The sequence below is a fragment of the Urocampus carinirostris genome, chromosome 5, assembly GCF_059441175.1.
Source record: "Urocampus carinirostris isolate Australia breed hairy pipefish chromosome 5, RoL_Ucar_1.0, whole genome shotgun sequence".
Classification (NCBI taxonomy): Eukaryota; Metazoa; Chordata; class Actinopteri; order Syngnathiformes; family Syngnathidae; genus Urocampus; species Urocampus carinirostris.
Window position 1 is genome coordinate 41,263,582 of NC_142353.1, and position 17,705 is coordinate 41,281,286.

Sequence of the window (17,705 nt, forward strand, 5' to 3'; positions counted from 1 at the left end):
ATCGTTCAGCTTTGGTCCCCAACTACGGCAAACACAGTTGAACAAAACACTTCTGAAACGGCTGCGCGAATGATAATAAAACTCAAAGAATTGAAAAATATAAAATAAAATACTTTTAGTACACAGATTTAAAACATAAATATTTTAATGGAATTGTGAATGCAAATACAACATTATTGGAGCGTTCCACTCAAGAACAGGAACATTAAATAAGTTTTAAAAATAAACAAAAGGTGACAAATGGTTTCACTTGAAATGCAATGCTGCCTAAGGCCGTTTAAGAGTGTTTGCAAGTCATCAAAAATATAACCATTTGGGACTTTATTATGATTGTGCATTTGCCAAAACACATATTTATTCTCCGTAATACCTAATATGTGAAAAAAAGCACATCTTCCAGATAAGCTTTTGTTTGTGATGTCAAACTTTATTCCAAAGCGAATTAAATACGTATTCACGGTAAATAGTAATTGTTCCTAAACTCATCAATATAAAATGTATCATTTCTTCTATGTTTAAAAAATATATATTTCTAAAATTCACTTTTGGGGTTTAACAGCCCTCAAAAGAAAATCCCCCCCAAAATGTATTTTTCACTTCACAGTGATGACTGCAGTGCAATGTGCCCCCTGCTGGCTGCGATGAGCACTGACGATGCCTTAATGCTTGAAAAGAAGGAATCTAAAAATCAAGAAAATAAAAGAAATGTTAAGTTTTTTCCCTTAAATGATTTTGTCCCGTTTTCCTTAAATGGCAGATATTTTTTTTACAGCAGCTTTTCTTCAGCTTTCTCCGTCCGTCTATTGTAAACGTTCATGTCCTCATTTTAAAGTAATTTTAGAGGATTTTTTTTCCATTTTTCTGTCGGTTTGGTTTTTCAGAACACAATAAAATGTCCTCAAATGCAAAATTTTAATAGACATTTTTCTTGTATGGTTACATTTTTGTTTGTGTTAAAATGCAGAGATTTAAAATAGATGTTACAGGATGTGATTAGTGTTTCGTTATATAAATGATCACACAAACAAAACCTTCACATTCCTCATTTTTTCAAACTAAACACAACAACAAAAACATACACCATATTAAATGAAAGCAGTTTTGTATTACACACAAACATCATACTTTGAAATTTTGAAAATTGTGTTTCTAAGCATACAAAAGTACATTGTACTAGTTTCATTTTGACAAAAAGATAGTCACAGTGTTACATTTGTTTTAAAACCTTGAAAATTATTTCCGTGTACTGTCTTTTTGATTTAAATATCCCATGTTTCAACATGGGCATCGGCAGCTTTTCCCTCTGGCATCTACATGTCCAAAGTATTTCTGCCTTAAAAAAAAAAACGAGTGTGGCTTATAATCAGGTGTTTTTTCCAGATAATATATCTGTATCTCTGGTATTATCACTAATACTGTCATGAACCGGAACAGGATCAGGACCCAAATGTGTGACGGTTCTCACACAAGCCTTTTATTTTACGGGAAATGGGGAGTCATGCACGTTAGGCAGCAGTCTGGCGTGGAATTATAGGAAGCTGGAGGCCGTCGAGATCGATACCAATTGCCCGAGCAGATATCAGACAGATGGGGTCGATACCGGACAGGACGGGACAGACAGGATAGATATCAAAACAGGATATCGAAATTAAACAGGACAAACTAGACGGGAACGAAACTGGAAACCGGTATTAAACAGGACAGAATAAACGGGAACAATATCGGACAGGAAATACCTACAGTAAACAGGACCGAGTCGAAACCCACGTCTTGCGGGGCAGAGGTTCGTTGACGGACTGATAAAGGAAGAGTGAGAGCACTGAGCTCAAATAGACGGAATACCAATCTGGCTGGCAGCACACGGGCTGGGCCAATTGGGCGCCATGACAACCATGACAACACACTTGTGATGCTTAGCATTAACATTGTTTGCAAATATTTTCTCATAATTGGAGCAGGCAAAAAATTACTCGGCAGTGTGAGTTCTGATGTGACATTCTAAACTTCTATTTCTAGTGAATTTCTCACCACAAATTGAACAGGAAAAAGCTTTTTCACGTGTATGGATTTTAGTGTGTCTTTTCAGAGTCCCACTTAATGTGAATTTTTTACCACAGCTTGAACAAGAATAAGGTTTGTCACCTGTGTGTATTCTTTTGTGCCTTATCAAAGAACAACTGCGAGAAAACGTTTTACCGCACACTGGGCAGGCGTAAGGTTTTTCACCAGTGTGTGTTCTTTCATGTGTTTCGGCATTTCTCCGCTGGGCAAATGTTTTACCGCAAACCGAGCAACTAAAAGGTTTGTCGCCTGTGTGTATTCGTTTGTGCCTTATCAGAGCTGAAAAGTCCGAAAAGTGTTGACCGCACAATGAGCAGGCGTAAGGTTTCTCCCCAGTGTGGGTTGTTGTGTGTCTTATCAATTCGCTCTTATGAGCAAATTTCTTTCCACACACTGAACAGGTGAAAGGTTTCTCACCCGTGTGGATCTTCACGTGCCGGTTCAAATTCGACTTAGTTTGAAAGGCTTTTCCACACCAAGAACATTTCCAGCTAAGGTCGTCAGCGCGCCATGTTGTGTTTTCGGTGAGTTTTTCGTGATCGGTGTGAGCCGAGTGTGACGTGTGGTCATCATCTGACATCGGAGCTAACCAGCTGTCCACCTGCGACTCTTCTTCATGCTCTTCATAATCTTCTGTTTTTATGTGTGGGCTTGTGTCGCTGCTTGGAGTCTGCATCCATGTTTTCTCTTCATATTGACCTCGATCTTCGGTCTTTAAACAGACCACAGTTATGGGCAAATCGGTGAAGTCTTCCTCCTCTTTAATGTATGGTGACAGCTGCTCTTCCTCTTTGATGAGAAGATCCTCCTCTTTAAGATCAGGACACTCTGGTTCCTGACACCCAGGAGGAAAATACTCTTCATCTTGGTCTGTGGGAGATAAGTTAGATATGGTTTTGGAAAATGATATTATTTTTATATTGAGTATTCTATTAAGGGTGATGAAACCGAACACATTTTATGGATTGTCCTTGTTTTGTCCCGTGTTAGATCTGAGATGTTGTGTTCTTATTCTCAGGGAACACTTAAAACAGCTAAACATCAGAATTGATAGATAGATAGATTGATACTTTATTCATTCCGTAGGGAAATTTACACTTCCAGCAGTATCCTTGTCGAAAAATAAAATAATAAAATAAATATATAGAATACAGAAATACCCAATATAACGTTTTGCTATAGAGTATTTAAATAGTGCTACGGAAAATACACACTGTAATAAAAATAGGGTAATATGCAAATGTAGGGGTGGGGTTTAATGTGGGCTTTTACTTCCCCGGGTGGAGTTAAAGAGCCTCATGGCATGAGGAAGAAATGATCTCCTCAGTCTGTCCGTGGAACAAGACTGTGACAGCAGTCTGTCGCTGAAGCTGCTCTTCTGTTTGGAGATGATGCTGTGTAGTGGATAGCTCATACGTGTCCCTTATATTAAATACAATTTGTTGAATTTTGCTTTGCTGTCAAATAATTGATGTACCGTGCCATGCGTCCATTCTTTTTTTTTTTTTTCAGCAAAATTGTCTGGGAAAAAAATCCTTATCTTAAAGGGGTGTAAACCAATTTTCACCTCGGGATGCATTAGCGTAATGGCAGTCCTCAAAGGGCCTGCTGTAACTTAGAACTGTGAATAAATGTAATAGAATGGCATGTAAAATAAATGTATATTATTTTAATAAAAAATGTCAGTTTGTTTTATTTCCAGTGCTGGTATGAATTCCATTACCACTGCTGGTGATATATACATATACATATATACATGCACGTTACTACAGTATCCCATAAACATGAGTACACCCCTCACATTTCTGCAGATATTTCATCACAATTAATCTTGTATACTTTTATTTTTTAAATATCTGTAATATTCTTTAATGTATACATGTATATAGTTTCTTCGTTTTATTACGCTGGCAACTGTGTGGACAGCAAAGTAAGAATTTCATTGTGCAGGGAATCGTGGTTCTTTACTGTGCATATGACAATAAACACTTTGAAGTTGAACAACACTGAAGAAACATCACTTTGGCACAATGAAAGGTAGTATGTGTAAAGTAATGTACATTTATTTTCCACCTCAAAATATAGCCTGGTAACAAAAGTGAGTACACCCTAAAGTAAAAGTTCCTGAAGTTCAATATTTTGTGTGGCCAACAGCATTTTGCAGAACCACTTTAATCCTCCTGACCATAGATCTCACCAGATCCCCACAAATTGCCACTGGAATGTTCTTCCACTCCTCCATGACAACTGGGGAAAATTCAAGATATTGTGCTTCTCCACCTTCCGCCTGAGGATGCTCCAAAGATACTCTATTGGATTTAAATCTGGAAACATGATTGGCCAGTCAATCCCCTTTACCCTTAGTCCTTTTAGAAAAACTTTGGACCTCATAGAGGTTAGTTTGGGGTCATTGGCAGGCTGGAACATTGCTCTGCGACCTAGTTTCTGGAGGGAGGGGTTTAATCCCCGCTCCAGTTTTTCACAGTACATACTGGAGTTTGTGTCCCTTAATGAAATGCAACCCCCCAACTCCAGTTGCACTCATGCAGCCCCAAACCATGACATTCCCAACACCATGCTTGACTTTAGGCAGGACACAAACATGTTTGTAACCCTCCCCTGGTTTCCACCTAACATGTTTCACACCATCTGAGCCAAATAAATTCAGCTTTGTCTCACCAGACCAGAGGATATATTTCCAGTAATCCATGACCTTTGTTGACATACTTCTCAAAGTGATGTTTCTTCAGGGATGTTCTCCTAAACGTTATAATGAAATATCTACCAAAATGTGAGGGCCGTGATCACCTTTGTGACATACTCTATGTAAGCTTATCTGTTACCTGTAGTAACCCAGTTATAAATGTTTTCTTTGTTACAGAACTAGTATTTGTGGTCTATGAGTAGATTTTAATTCGTACAGCGTGTCTTGCACTTGCTGTGAATGTCATTCCAAGCAAGAAATTTGCTTTGGGTTCTTGTAGGTGGGATTTTATGTTTTCGTCGTTCCACTACCTTTCGGGTATTCTGTTATGCATTTAAGTTATATTTACATGTGTTCACAAAGAATGTAACGGTCTAAAATAAATGAATGAATTAAAATGAGTGAATGCTCCAGATACATGACTAGCTCAAATGAAGGTCAGTTTTATAGCTTCTCTTACCAGCTAACCTGTTTTCAGCTGTGGTAACATAATTGCTCATGGGTTTTCTTATCATCTTTTATCCTTCTAAAGAAAATAGAGTGTACTATTAGTGTACTATAAGCAGGGTTGGGTAGGGTTACTTTAACTTGATTACTTTCAATTACTTTTGGATTACTCCAATACCAAATATGCTAATAAAGACAAAAGAAACTAAATATGAATACAATATCTCAATTTTGTGCAGGCTTGGGGAGTAACGGAATACATGGAACGGCAAAAATGATGTTGGCAAGCTGTTTGGATTTATTTTTATTTTGTTTCTGTCGCATTTTATGTTAGTTTTGCCGGAAATCAAAGACATCAAAGCCAGGAGAGAAAGGTTACCACGTGTTGTGAGTCATAATTTTATTCCTATTTAGTTTCTTTTGTCTTTTATTAGCATATTTGGTATTGGAGTAATCCAAAAGTAATTGTAAGTAATCAAGTTAAAGTAACCCCACCCAACCCTGCTGAGTGACAATCTACTTGTAGATTGATTCATGGGACAAAAATATGACTTTAGACTTCCGAAGTGTGTTTACGTTTAGGGGATTGAAGCTCAGGAGAAAAGTGAACGGCGAAGACGAATGTGGCTGGCAGCTATCAATCGGTCGAATTTGCCAAAGCTTGACTGTGTTCGTGTTTGTTCTGACCACTTTCTGACAGGTAAATTGAATTATTTATGATGTAGAAATAAATTTTAAAAAGGTTATGGGACATGTGTACTTCATGACAACAGCTCGACGACCCCAAACTACTTTTATAACATATATGTGAGGTATTTCGCCGAAAACGACATTTAAAAACCGAACAAAACTCCGTTTCTCATTCGTACACTATTTTGGTGGAGAAATTCAACGCGGTTTCAGGGAAAGAGAGTCTCCTTTCCTCAGTCAACTCGCGTCAATAGAGGATTTAAAGCCCCCGAAAGCTAAGCTAACTTAGCCACCGGTGCGCCGTTCGGAGAAGCGTTGCCTTTCCCGGGTTGTTCAACATAGAACAAAAGGGAAGCAACATGAGAACAACATTCCCCTAAACCTGCAACACAGTTGCAATGGGCACACAGAATCGATGATGACTTGTCAACAATGATCCATGGTTGTAAACTTGGCTGAGACAAACTCTGAGAATGTAGAACTTTCCCTTTCACAGTCTTGTTTTCATCACCTTCGCTTCTGTGCACAGACACATCCCGAACCCAACCAGACACAAATCTGTCGTAGGCTTCCATACTTTTGTAATTTTGAAAATCCTTCAGTTCACAAAAGGGACTTGGGTGGAAAATAAGATAGTTAACAAGTTCGATGTAAGTCACACACGGCAACAAATCGGGATCAGACTTCCAGTCCTTGTTTTTAATTTTGTAGGGATCCAATTTTCCAATAAAATGCAACTTCGCAGCGTACCGCTCGGGTGCTTGCTTGTCTAAACTCTCCACGTAGTTTTCCATAGTGTTGATGGACAAAATCCGTACACAAACGAAGCTAGTTGAGTAAATAAATAGACAAACTGAGTAAATATTTGCTCCTCTCGCTGTCACCGATTGTAATCGACAGACTTCCAAGATGGCGGCACGAAGCCGTGTTACTATTTTTAGCACAAAGCGCGGAGCCCTCTATAGACGAGCCTTGTCAAGACCACCAAAAACAGCTCGCTAAAACGCTCCCCCAGTTTACCTTGTAGTTTGATCTCCTCTTGCGACTCCAAAAGATCCATTTCGGTCTTGACTTTTGTTTTTGAGCACATTTTTACACTTACAGGTCACGCTTTGATCCCTTTTGGGTCAATGGCAACCAAAATGTCTCCTTTGCTAGCGCCGTTTAAGTAAAGCAGGCTCAAATAAGATAATGGAACAATGCAGGGACGTTTCCACGGTCACACAGACGATTTTAACTAGAATAATGAGCGTATCATGCATTAGTTTGATAAGAGATTTCAAGTTTAAAATTCGATAAAGGAGTTTCAACGATCTGCCCCGCTAAAGGAATAGGCCTGCTCCAGTAATGATATCATTGACGCGCATGCCCAGAAGCAAGGTCAACTACGGCTAGAACACTGGAACAAAATACCTTCACTAATGCGCGAGTGATGAGCAACAAGAGAATGAAAAAAATGAAAAGAGGGGACTGTATGAGAATGTGATTGTGCCGACTGTGTTGTATGGTGCAGAGATGTGGAGCTTGAACGCAGAGTTGAGAAGGAAATTAAATGTTTTTGAGATGAAGTGTTTGAGGAGTATGTTCGGTTTGGACATATGGAGAGGAGGGATGAGGAGCGAATGTGGAAGAGGATCTACACAGCAGAAGTCAATGGAAGGAGACCAAGAGGAAGGCCGCGGTTGACGTGGATAGATAGATCGATCGATAGATAGATACTTTATTCATCCCCGTAGGGAAATTCACACTTCCAGCAGTCTACCCCGTTGTTTATTAACAGATTAAGCACTAGGGGTGCTTGTAGTGGAGTGGATGACGTCACGCTAGTCCAAAAGTTCGACATCCCTGCGGCAGATGGAAATCTTTTCTTTATGAAAATCCAGGGATACACCACCTCGTGTTAGCAAGTCCGCCTCCTCTCCGATTCCCCCCGGCTTTCGTGTCTCTGTTTAGCGGCGTTGAAGCCGGATAGCTCCGGGTAGCTTCGGGTGGCTACACGTTAGCGTCCAGAATGCTAAACGTGAGCCACGTTTCCGCAAAACACAACAACTGCGCTCCCTGTGCGCTTCGATGTTTTCCACCAGCATTCGATGATCTTATTTGGTCGTGAGTTCGCATTTACCATGATTACGGAGGGTACCGAAGACTTATAACGCCGCTAGCCACTTAGCTAGCTCCGGCTCTTCTTCCACGATAGGCCCCTTCATCACGCCGGCACGAGAATTCTTCAGGGCAAGGAGTTGATTCCTTGAATTAACGCATTTTTGTGCGCTAAAACCCATGTCCATAGGATGGTGTTATGAGTGCACTGCAGGAAAGAGGTCAAAATATAGTGGAAGCTAGAGCTCTTGTTGGTGATAGGAATGAGTGGAAAGGTGTTGTAAAGGTATAGTGGGATGTTTGGACGCGTTCTCAGGGATGGGCGGGGCACCTGTATGATGCGGCAGGGGTAAACCAGTGAAAGCTGTCGGGCCCTGCTGTTGAACAGTGCGTTGTGTCACCTTGACCCGAGTGAATTGGCTGCTTTCTTGTGTCCGGTTTCATCTGGAGGGACAAAAGCATGACCAACTTGGGTGCCAAAGTGTTTAACTTGTTTGGGTGTTTGGGCTTTTGGGTTGGCCATGGTCCTAAAATTATTTTATTTTTTTTCTACTTTCTCCCTTTTTTATTTTCTTTGTTATTGTGTATGTGTTTGTCTTGCTGTCGGTCACCCCTCTCGAGGGATATGACCAAGGTAGATAGATAGGTAACGCGAGTGACACAAGAATTTGAAAATAATTAAGACAGGGGTGTCCAAACTCTTCAGAGAGCGGGCCATAATTGGGTGAGCTGAAAATGCTTGAGGGCAACAATACAGCGTGCCATTCTTTGAACAGTCTTGAATAAATTCACCCTTCGTGAAAGGTTTGCAGTGCTTGGCGATCGGCGTCGTGACCTCGTACCTCCCCTTCGTAGCATATTCATTTGACTCGCAGGGTCTTGTGAAAAAGCGCTGCAGTGCCGATAAAACAGCTTCCAGTTGCTTCACTTTTTCACAGCGTTCATTTTGGCTTTTTATTTTATTTTTTTAACATTTCTAAATACTTTTAGGCAGGCAAAACGTCTCTCAGCTTTGTCGCGACCTTGTACCTCCTCTTTGTACCATATTCATTTGACCCGCAGGGTCTCGTGAAAAAGCGCTGCTGTGCTGATAAAACAGCTTTCAGTTGCTTCCCTTTTTCACAGCGTTCGTTTTGGCTTTTTTTTTTAAAACATTTCTAAATAATTTTAGGCAGGCAAAATGTCTCTCAGCTTTGTCGTGACCTCGTACCTCCCCTTTGTAGCATATTCATTTGACTCGCTGGGTCTCGTGAAAAAGCGCTGCAGTGCCGATGAAACAGCTTCCAGTTGCTTCACTTTTTCACAGCGTTTGTTTTGGCTTTCTATTTTATTTTTTTTTAACATTTCTAAATACTTTTATAGGCAGGCAAAACGTCTCTCAGCTTTGTCGCGACTTTCTACCTCCCCTTTGTAGCATATTCATTTGACCCGCAGGGTCTCGTGAAAAAGCGCTGCAGTGCCGATAAAACAGCTTCCAGTTGCTTCGCTTTTTCACAGCGTTCGTTTTGGCTTTTTTTTTTTTTTTTAACTTTTCTAAATAATCTTAGGCAGGCAAAACGTCTCTCAGCTTTGTCGCGACCTCGTACCTCCCCTTTGTAGCATATTCATTTGACTCGCAGGGTCTCATGAAAAAGCGCTGCTGTGCCGATGAAACAGCTTCCAGTTGCTTCCCAATTTCACAGCCTTAGTTTTGGCTTTTTCTTTTTTAAACATTTCTAAATAATTTTAGGCAGGCAAAATATCTCTCAGCTTTGTTGCGACCTCGTACCTCCCCTTTGTAGCATATTCATTTGACTCGCAGGGTCTCGTGAAAAAGCGCTGCTTTGCCGATGAAACAGCTTCCAGTTGCTTCCCTTTTTCACGGCGTTCGTTTTGGCTTTTTACTTTATTTTTTGTTTTTTTACATTTCTAAAAACTTGTTCTTTATACTGTTCGTATTCTTAGCTGTTATCCATTATCCAATGTCTTACTGCTGTAACAAAACAAATTTCCCCGTTGTGGGACGAATAAAGGATTATCTCATTTTATCTTATCTTCAGTTATTTGTCGTTGTCAGCATGTTTCGTCTGGCAGTGTCTCTTGTCATATTCTTTGAAAACAGCCACAGTCTCTTGGCAAATGAGGCAGTTATTTTAGAACTCAGCAACAAAAAAACTCAAATTTCCACTTGTCCTCAGAGCGGTGGTCTTACCAGTCAATGTTTATCTATTTATTCAAATTCACCATGTCTGAGATTGGGTGGGCTACTGCCATCCTCTGGTGGAATAGTTTATTTGTTTTGGTACAAATTTATTTTATACTGGGGTCAACATTGTGAATTTCCCTGCGGGGATGAATAAATAAAGTATCTATCTATCTATCTATTACTGGCGGGCCACATATTATTAATATTATGACAGAAGCCGCGGGCAAGTAAAAATTTGATCACAGGCCGCAACTGGCCCCCAGGTCGGACTTTGGACATGGCTTAATCAAGAAGACGGAAAAAAGGGAAATTAACACAGCAGCACTCACTTATGTAGAATAAATAATGTGATTTATTACAAATTGGAGTTGAAATTGAGGTTTATGGCATCTAGGATTACCAGATTATTTTGGTATTCTTTTACAGAATGCGTAAATTGGTAAGATGTACAAAGTTTTTTAATCCAAAACAATGAATTGGCCTTATTTATTCATTTTTATTATCAGTTAACCATTATAAATAGAATTGTAATCCCATTTCATAGTAATAAAATAGGGACTCTTTCATGAAGTCCTGTTTTCAACAGGAGCAATTCTTAACATAAACCGACTACTTCCTCATTTCAGTACCACTCATCTGTTTTGGATTTGCATCCAATAATTGGACGTATGAAATCATGAAAACGAAGTTGACCTCCGTAACCATGCCGACAAGGACTTTACTTTCCATCAATGGAAAACGGGAAACTAAGAGTGGCATTAGTATGTACGAACCATAAAAAAATCCAATGTTTTGAAATGCACCATATAATATAATGTTTATGAATCAAGTAGGAAGTGAGATCAACTCTTAATTAAGTAAAAATAGCCCCATTTACAATAACAAAACACACAAAAAAGTACTGTTTATCCTACATTTTATGACAAATTAAATACAATGTATTATTATAATGAAAGAGTTAGATATTAAAAAGGTCCTAACATCAAATACATTTGTAACAATTTATGTAAATTATAGTGCTGGTCCTTCAAACTTAATTTCATTTCATTTTTTTATTTCACTCTTTCAAATAAAAGAATAAAAGGAAGACAGAAAGAAGAACACACTTCTGATATCTGCTCAATCAACATAACTGATATCAGTAAAGTGATACAAATACATTGAACGGAAAAAATAAAAAATAAATAAAAATTAAATATCAACTAAGGCTAGTCTCCAAGCACTACGTTGTGAATATTTTTTTCCCATTTATCAACTTTAAAAAACGTACTTCTCTCTTTTAAAGTCTTGATTACGTGTTTATCCTAGGGCTGTATGTACAATCTCGTAGTAAAACCGCTTTAAAATATTGTTATCAATAAAAATATTGACAATATTAATTATAATTTCGGTATTTTTTTGTACACAAAATTATAATGTGGTGTTTTAATTTTGAAATCAAGATATCTAGTGTTTTGCTTGTTAATAAACCCAGAAAAGTGTTTCTATGTAGCGTCTTTTTTGTAAATATCTTATGTTACAATGCAGGCATGCGCAGCTGGTAGTAAAATATGACATATGTATGTGCCATTGTTTTTTTATTTATTAAAAAAGTAAATGATCCTGCTTATGATAAAGGGGTACCTCATATTTTTCCAGTATGTTCGTCAATCTGACTGCTATTCTCAACAGCACACTGGTGACGCTTAGCTTTAGCATTGGTTGGGAATCTTTTACCGCAATCTGGGCAGGCAAAGGGTTTCTCGCCAGTGTGGGTTCTTAAGTGTCTTTTTAAATTTCCGTTCTGATTAAATTTCTGAGAACAAATAGAGCAGGCGAAAGGTTTCTCACCCGTGTGGATTCTTGTGTGAGTTTTCAAGTTTCTATTGTCAGCAAAACTTTTTCCACAAATTGAACACGTGACAGGTTTCTCTTCTGCGTGGATTTTAATGTGATTTTTCAGGCTTCTTTTGTCTGAGAACTTATCACCACAAAGGGAGCAAGTGAAACTTTTCTCACCGGTGTGGGTTCTTAAGTGTCTTTTTAGAGGTCCATTCTGACTAAACATTTGACCACAAATAGAGCAAGTAAAAGGCTTCTCACCAGTGTGGGTTCTTAAGTGTCTTTTTAAATTTCCATTATCATGAAACTTTTTATCACAAATAGAACAAGCGAACGGTTTCTCACCAGTGTGGGTTTTAATGTGTCTTTTCAAGCTTCTATTATCAACAGTTTTTTTACCACAAAGTGAGCATGTGAGAGGTTTCTCACCTGTGTGGATTATAAGGTGATTTTTCAGGCTTCTTTTCTCTGTGAATTTGTCACCACATAGTGAGCAAGTGAAAAGTTTCTCACCAGTGTGGGTTCTTAAGTGTCTTTTCAATTGTCCACTCTGATTAAATTTTTGACCACAAATAGAGCAGGCGAAAGGTTTTTCACCAGTGTGGATTCTTGTGTGTCTTTTCCAGGACTCACGCAATGTGAATTCTTTACCACATGTTAAGCAGGCAAAAGGTTTGTCAGCTGTATGTTTGAGTCGGTGAATTGCCAAGGCTGATTTGCCAAAAAATGTTAGACCACACACTAAACAGGCGTACGGTTTTTCACCAGTGTGTTTGTTTGTGTGTGCTTCTACATCTCTTCTCTGCGAAAATGTTTTACCACAGACTGAGCAAGCAAAACTTCTGTCACCTGAGTGTTTTTGTTTGTGCTTTATCAAAGATGAAACGAAAGAAAATAACTGACCACACACTGAGCAAGAATAAGGTTTTTCACCAGTGTGGGTCCTTGCGTGCCTTTTTAAACCACAGTTCTGAGAAAATCTTTTCCCGCACATTGAGCAAGCGTAAGGTTTCTCACCAGTGTGGGTCCTTGTGTGCTTTTTTAAGTCTTCCTTTCGAGCAAATCTTCTCCCACATATTAAGCAGGCAAAACGTCTCTCACCTTGGTGGACAAGCAAATGCAATTTCAAATAAGAATTGAGTTTAAACGATTTTCCGCACAAAGAACATTTCCAGCTTTTGCCGACAGTGCAACGTGTGGTGTCACTTTTAGACGGGTTGTCGTCTTTAGTGTAAGCAGAGTGTGACGTGTTGTCATCATCTGACAATGGCGCCAACCAGATGTCTGCTTCTGGTTTTTCCAAGGGCTCTTCCTCGCCTTCTGTTTTCATTCGTGGATTTGAGTCGCTGCTTAGAGTTTGCATCCATTTTTTCTCTTCACGTTGATCTTCATCTTCAGTTTTTAAACAGACCACAGTTACGGGCAAATCTGTGAAATTTTCCTCTTTTTTAATGTATGGTGGCAGCTGCTTCTCCTCTTTTATGAGAAGATGCTCCTCTTTAACTGCAGGACACTTTGGCTCTTGCCACCCAGGAGGAAAACATTCTTCATATTTGTCTGTGGAAAACAAGTTAGAAATGGCTTTTGAAAATGAGATTTGTGATTTGAATGTTGAACATTATCACTGCTTATCCTAAGTAGGTCTGGAGCCCATCCCAGCTATCTTTGGGCAGTGGGCAGGGGACACCCTGAACTGGTAGCCAGCCAGTCGCAGGGCACACAGAGACAGACAACTCACACGGCCATTCACACCTAGGGACAGTTTGGACCAGCCAATTAATCTGGCATGCATGATTTTGAAATGTAGGAGGAAACCTGAGTGCCCCGGGGGAAACCCACGCAAGCAAGGAGACAGGATAGTACTGTTGTGCTTCTTTTCGCCACTACCTGCGTGTGGCGTTGTTTGAGGTCACTCAGCATTCACCCGGAAGTAAAAGAATCCGCTGCCTCGTCCTAGTTCTATACTACGTCTATACTATCTCTGGCACGCTAAGAACTTTGACACTTTTATTGTTCCATATTTCGTGCACCCATTTAATGTGGTTGGTGTAAAGTGTAAAAAAGAGGTGAGCCGTTTCTTTTGAAATGAATGTGGAATAAGAAAGATTGATGCGGTTGAGAAAATGGTTAGATAGCTTTTTTTCGTCCACTCTCTACCACAAAGGAGGTCCTCTTAAAGCACATCTTCCAAAAGTAAGTTTAACTTAACTTTATCTATCTTTATAGAGCATATTATTTGATGAAATGTTTATTGTTTTAGTACAAAACATTACAGGTTACTTATACACACCTTAAAGATACCAAATATAGCACTGAAGCAACTTACAAACACATTCAACTTACGATCGTCCAGAACTCTTGTTCGTAAGCTGGGCAGCGTCTGTACGACTATTTAACTACTACTGCACATCCATATATTTGTACATTATATGATCCTCACAATTATTTTGCACTATTGTACAATATCATTTTTTGCAGAGACCTTAATATATACTTGATACTTAATTTAACTTCATATGTATTATTTACATATTTACAAAAACTGCTCGTCAGGTGTATCGACATGCCGTTCTGTATACATTTGTACAAGAGTATAAAATAAAGTAGATCTAACTTTATAACAGCGGCTACCCCCGAAAACCAAAACCTTTGTGAAAGAGTATGCAACAGTAACGAGAAGAAAAATGGTGTGGTTTGGTCACTTTGAGTCTCCGTAGTTTTCATTCTTCCTTGTGCTTTGTAGCAGTGATTTTCAGTAATACACTACTCCATACAGCGACATCTAGAGGTCAACTGTTAAAACGCGCAGGGTTGTAAACAAAAAGGTTTTATATGTTTAATAGAAGATTCTACAAGTGCACCATCGCTCAGTATCGTGTATCAAAGTACACAAGAGACGAACCTGCTCAAAACCCTTCAGAGATGCTTGCTAACAGATTTTGGCGGATTACCTTGTCGTCTGGTCTCGTCTTGTCCTTTCAAAAGATCCACTTCGCACTTCAATTTTGTTTTAGTGCACATTTTCAAACTTAAAACTCACGCTTTGATTCCTGCAGAGTCAACGGTAACAAAAGCGTCTCCTCGGTTAGTTAGCTCCACGCAGCTAAAGTATTGAAATAAGTTACACAATTCCAGAAAGTTTGCACCAACGCAAAAACAAGTTAACGAATGCACAAATGTATTAATTACGCATTCTATGTTTTTTTAAAATGCTGATTAGAGTCTTGCTCTAGAATGCAGACTACGCGTTCTACTGCGTCGCAACTATCTGTAATGCGCATGCTCAAAAACTCGGTCAGGTAGCCAACTACGGCAAGTACACTTGAACAAAAATACTTACATTACGAATGACTAGATATTTATTACATGCAAACCGGTCATGTTTATTTGTATAGCCCTTTATCGCAAAGGGATACAGAGGGCAGTACAGACTATTATTAAACCATTTGATCTAAAACCTTATTACACATGATGTAAAACAACATACAGGACTGTCTCAGAAAATTAGAATATTGTGATAAAGTTCTTTATTTTCTGTAATGCAATTAAAAAAACAAAAATGTCATACATTCTGGATTCATTACACATCAACTGAACTATTTCAAGCCTTTTACTATTTTAATATTGCTGAATTTGGCTTACAGCTTAAGAAAACTCAAAAATCCTATCTCAAAATATTAGAATATCATGAAAAAGTATACAAGTAGGCTATTCAACTAATCACCTGAATCATCTAATTAACTCAAAACACCTTGCGAGGGTTTCCTGAGCCTTAAAAACACTCAGCTTGGTTCAGTAAACTAAATCACTGCTGATCTGACTGCTGTCCAGAGGACCATCATTGATACCCTCCATCAGGAGGGTAAGACACAAAAAGAAATTTCTCAAAGAGCAGGCTGTTCACAGAGTGCAGTTTCAAAGCATATCCACAAAAAGTCTGTTGGAAGGGAAAAATGTGGCCGGAAACGCTGCACAACCGAGAGAGATGACCGCAGCCTTAACAAAATTGTGAAGAAGAGCCGCTTCCAGAATTTGGGGGAGCTTCAAAGACAGTGGGCTGAAGCTGGAGTCCAGGTATCAAAAGCCACAGTTCACAGACGTGTCCGGGAAATGGGCTACAATAGCCGTATTCCCATAGTCAAGCCACTTCTGAACTCAAGACAACGGAAGAAGCGTCTGACTTGAAGAAGCACTGGACAGTTGCAGAGTGGTCCAAAGTCCTCTTTTCAGACGAAAGCAAGTTTTGCATTTCATTTGGAAGTCAAGGCGCCAGAGTCTGGAGAAAGGCTGGAGAGGAGCAAAATCCAAGTTGCTTGAAATCCAGTGTGAAGTTCCCACAGTCAGCAATGGTTTGGGGAGCCATGTCAGCTGCTGGTGATGGTCCACTGTGTTTCATCAAGTCCAGAGTAAATGCAACTGTGTACCAAGAGATTTTAGAGCACTACATGCTTCCATCTGCTGAAAAGCTCTATGGAGATGAGGATTTCATTTTCCAGCATGATCTGGCACCTGCCCACAGTGCCAAAACCACCAGTAACTGGTGCACTGACCATGGCATCACTGTCCTTGATTGGCCTGCTAATTCCCCTGACCTGAACCCCATCGAGAATTTGTGGGGTATAGTTAAGAAGAAGATGAAAGACACCAGACCTACAAATGCAAATGAGCTGAAGGCCGCTATCGAAGCATCCTGGGCATCAATAACACCTCAGCAATGCCACAGGCTGATTGCCTCCATGCCACGCCGGATTGATGCAGTAATCCGTGCAAAAGGATTCCCAACCAAGTACTGAGTGCATCAATGGAAATTTTCAAATGTTTGATTTAGTTTTGCTGTTATAAAATTATTTTTTTACTTGGTCTGAGGAAGTATTCTAATATTTTGAGATAGGATTTTTGAGTTTTTTTCAGCTGTAAGCCAAAATCAGCAATATTCAAATAATAAAAGGCTTGAAATAGTTCAGTCTATGTGTAATGAATCCAGAATGTATGACATTTGTTTTTTTAATTGCATTACAGAAAATAAAGAACTTTATCACAATATTCTAATTTTCTGAGACAGTCCTGCATGTAACCGAAGTCAAGTTAAATCATGTATTTTTAAAATATCCCTTATTCACAAGGACTCTCAAAGGACGGCACAGACCACATACTATTATAGTGCTATTAGTTTACATCATCCCCTGATCTGAAGCCTAAATGAGGGTAAGGAAAAACTCAAAAGCCTCTGAATGAGGAAAATGAAGAAACTTTGAGAAGGGACCACAAATGAGGTAATCCCCCCAAAAACAAAATATGTCTGCATGCGAAACATTAAAAGCTTTATTCTTCCTTTCCAAAAGACATGTTCTACGTATTTTTCACATTAAAGTTATGACCAGGGTTGGGTAGGGTTACTTTAACTGGATTACTTTCAATTACTTTTGGATTACTTCAATACCAAATATGCTAATAAAAGACAAAAGAAACTAAATATGAATAAAATGACAAACTTTTGTGCAGGCTTGGGGAGTAACGGAACACACGGAACGGCAAAAATGATGTTGGATTTATTTTCATTTTGTTTCTGTCAAATTTTATGTTAGTTTTCCCGGAGATCAAAGCCAGGAGAGAAAGCTTACCACGTGTTGTGAGTCATCATTTTATTCATATTTAGTTTCTTTTGTCTTTTATTAGCATATTTGCTATTGGAGTAAT

The 17,705-nt window shown here is 39.1% G+C and overlaps 3 protein-coding genes across 4 annotated transcripts in view; all 3 read right to left on the bottom strand.

The window, feature by feature from the left end:
- LOC148366413 (NMDA receptor synaptonuclear signaling and neuronal migration factor-like) overlaps positions 1-17,705 on the bottom strand; it is a 254,375-nt gene that overhangs the window by 133,780 nt on the left and 102,890 nt on the right. The window lies entirely within an intron of this gene.
- On the bottom strand, positions 175-7,249 carry LOC148366427 (uncharacterized). Of its 2 annotated transcripts, XM_088336850.1 has the most exons (3): positions 6,923-7,249; positions 2,479-2,931; positions 175-681 (listed from the first exon to the last, which is right to left on the bottom strand). In XM_088336850.1, the coding sequence occupies exons 1-3, from the start codon at positions 6,990-6,992 to the stop codon at positions 599-601; spliced, it is 606 nt and encodes a 201-aa protein (XP_088192976.1). In that variant the 5' UTR covers positions 6,993-7,249; the 3' UTR covers positions 175-598. The 2 variants fall into 2 exon arrangements, with proteins under 2 accessions (XP_088192976.1, XP_088192975.1); XM_088336849.1 differs by having other exon boundaries at positions 573-2,931.
- On the bottom strand, positions 10,792-15,290 carry LOC148366428 (uncharacterized). The gene is made up of 2 exons (XM_088336846.1): positions 14,960-15,290; positions 10,792-13,565 (listed from the first exon to the last, which is right to left on the bottom strand). The coding sequence occupies exons 1-2, from the start codon at positions 15,027-15,029 to the stop codon at positions 11,812-11,814; spliced, it is 1,824 nt and encodes a 607-aa protein (XP_088192972.1). The 5' UTR covers positions 15,030-15,290; the 3' UTR covers positions 10,792-11,811.

Excerpts from the sequence above, each read along its gene's own strand:
- LOC148366428 (XM_088336846.1), bottom strand. The coding sequence starts at position 15,029 with ATGTGCACTAAAACAAAATTGAAGTGCGAAGTGGATCTTTTGAAAGGA. Across the intron at positions 13,566-14,959 it reads AGACGAGACCAGACGACAAG|ACAAATATGAAGAATGTTTT; the intron begins GTAATCCGCCAA and ends TGTTTTCCACAG.
- LOC148366427 (XM_088336849.1), bottom strand. The coding sequence starts at position 6,992 with ATGTGCTCAAAAACAAAAGTCAAGACCGAAATGGATCTTTTGGAGTCG. Across the intron at positions 2,932-6,922 it reads AGAGGAGATCAAACTACAAG|ACCAAGATGAAGAGTATTTT; the intron begins GTAAACTGGGGG and ends TATCTCCCACAG.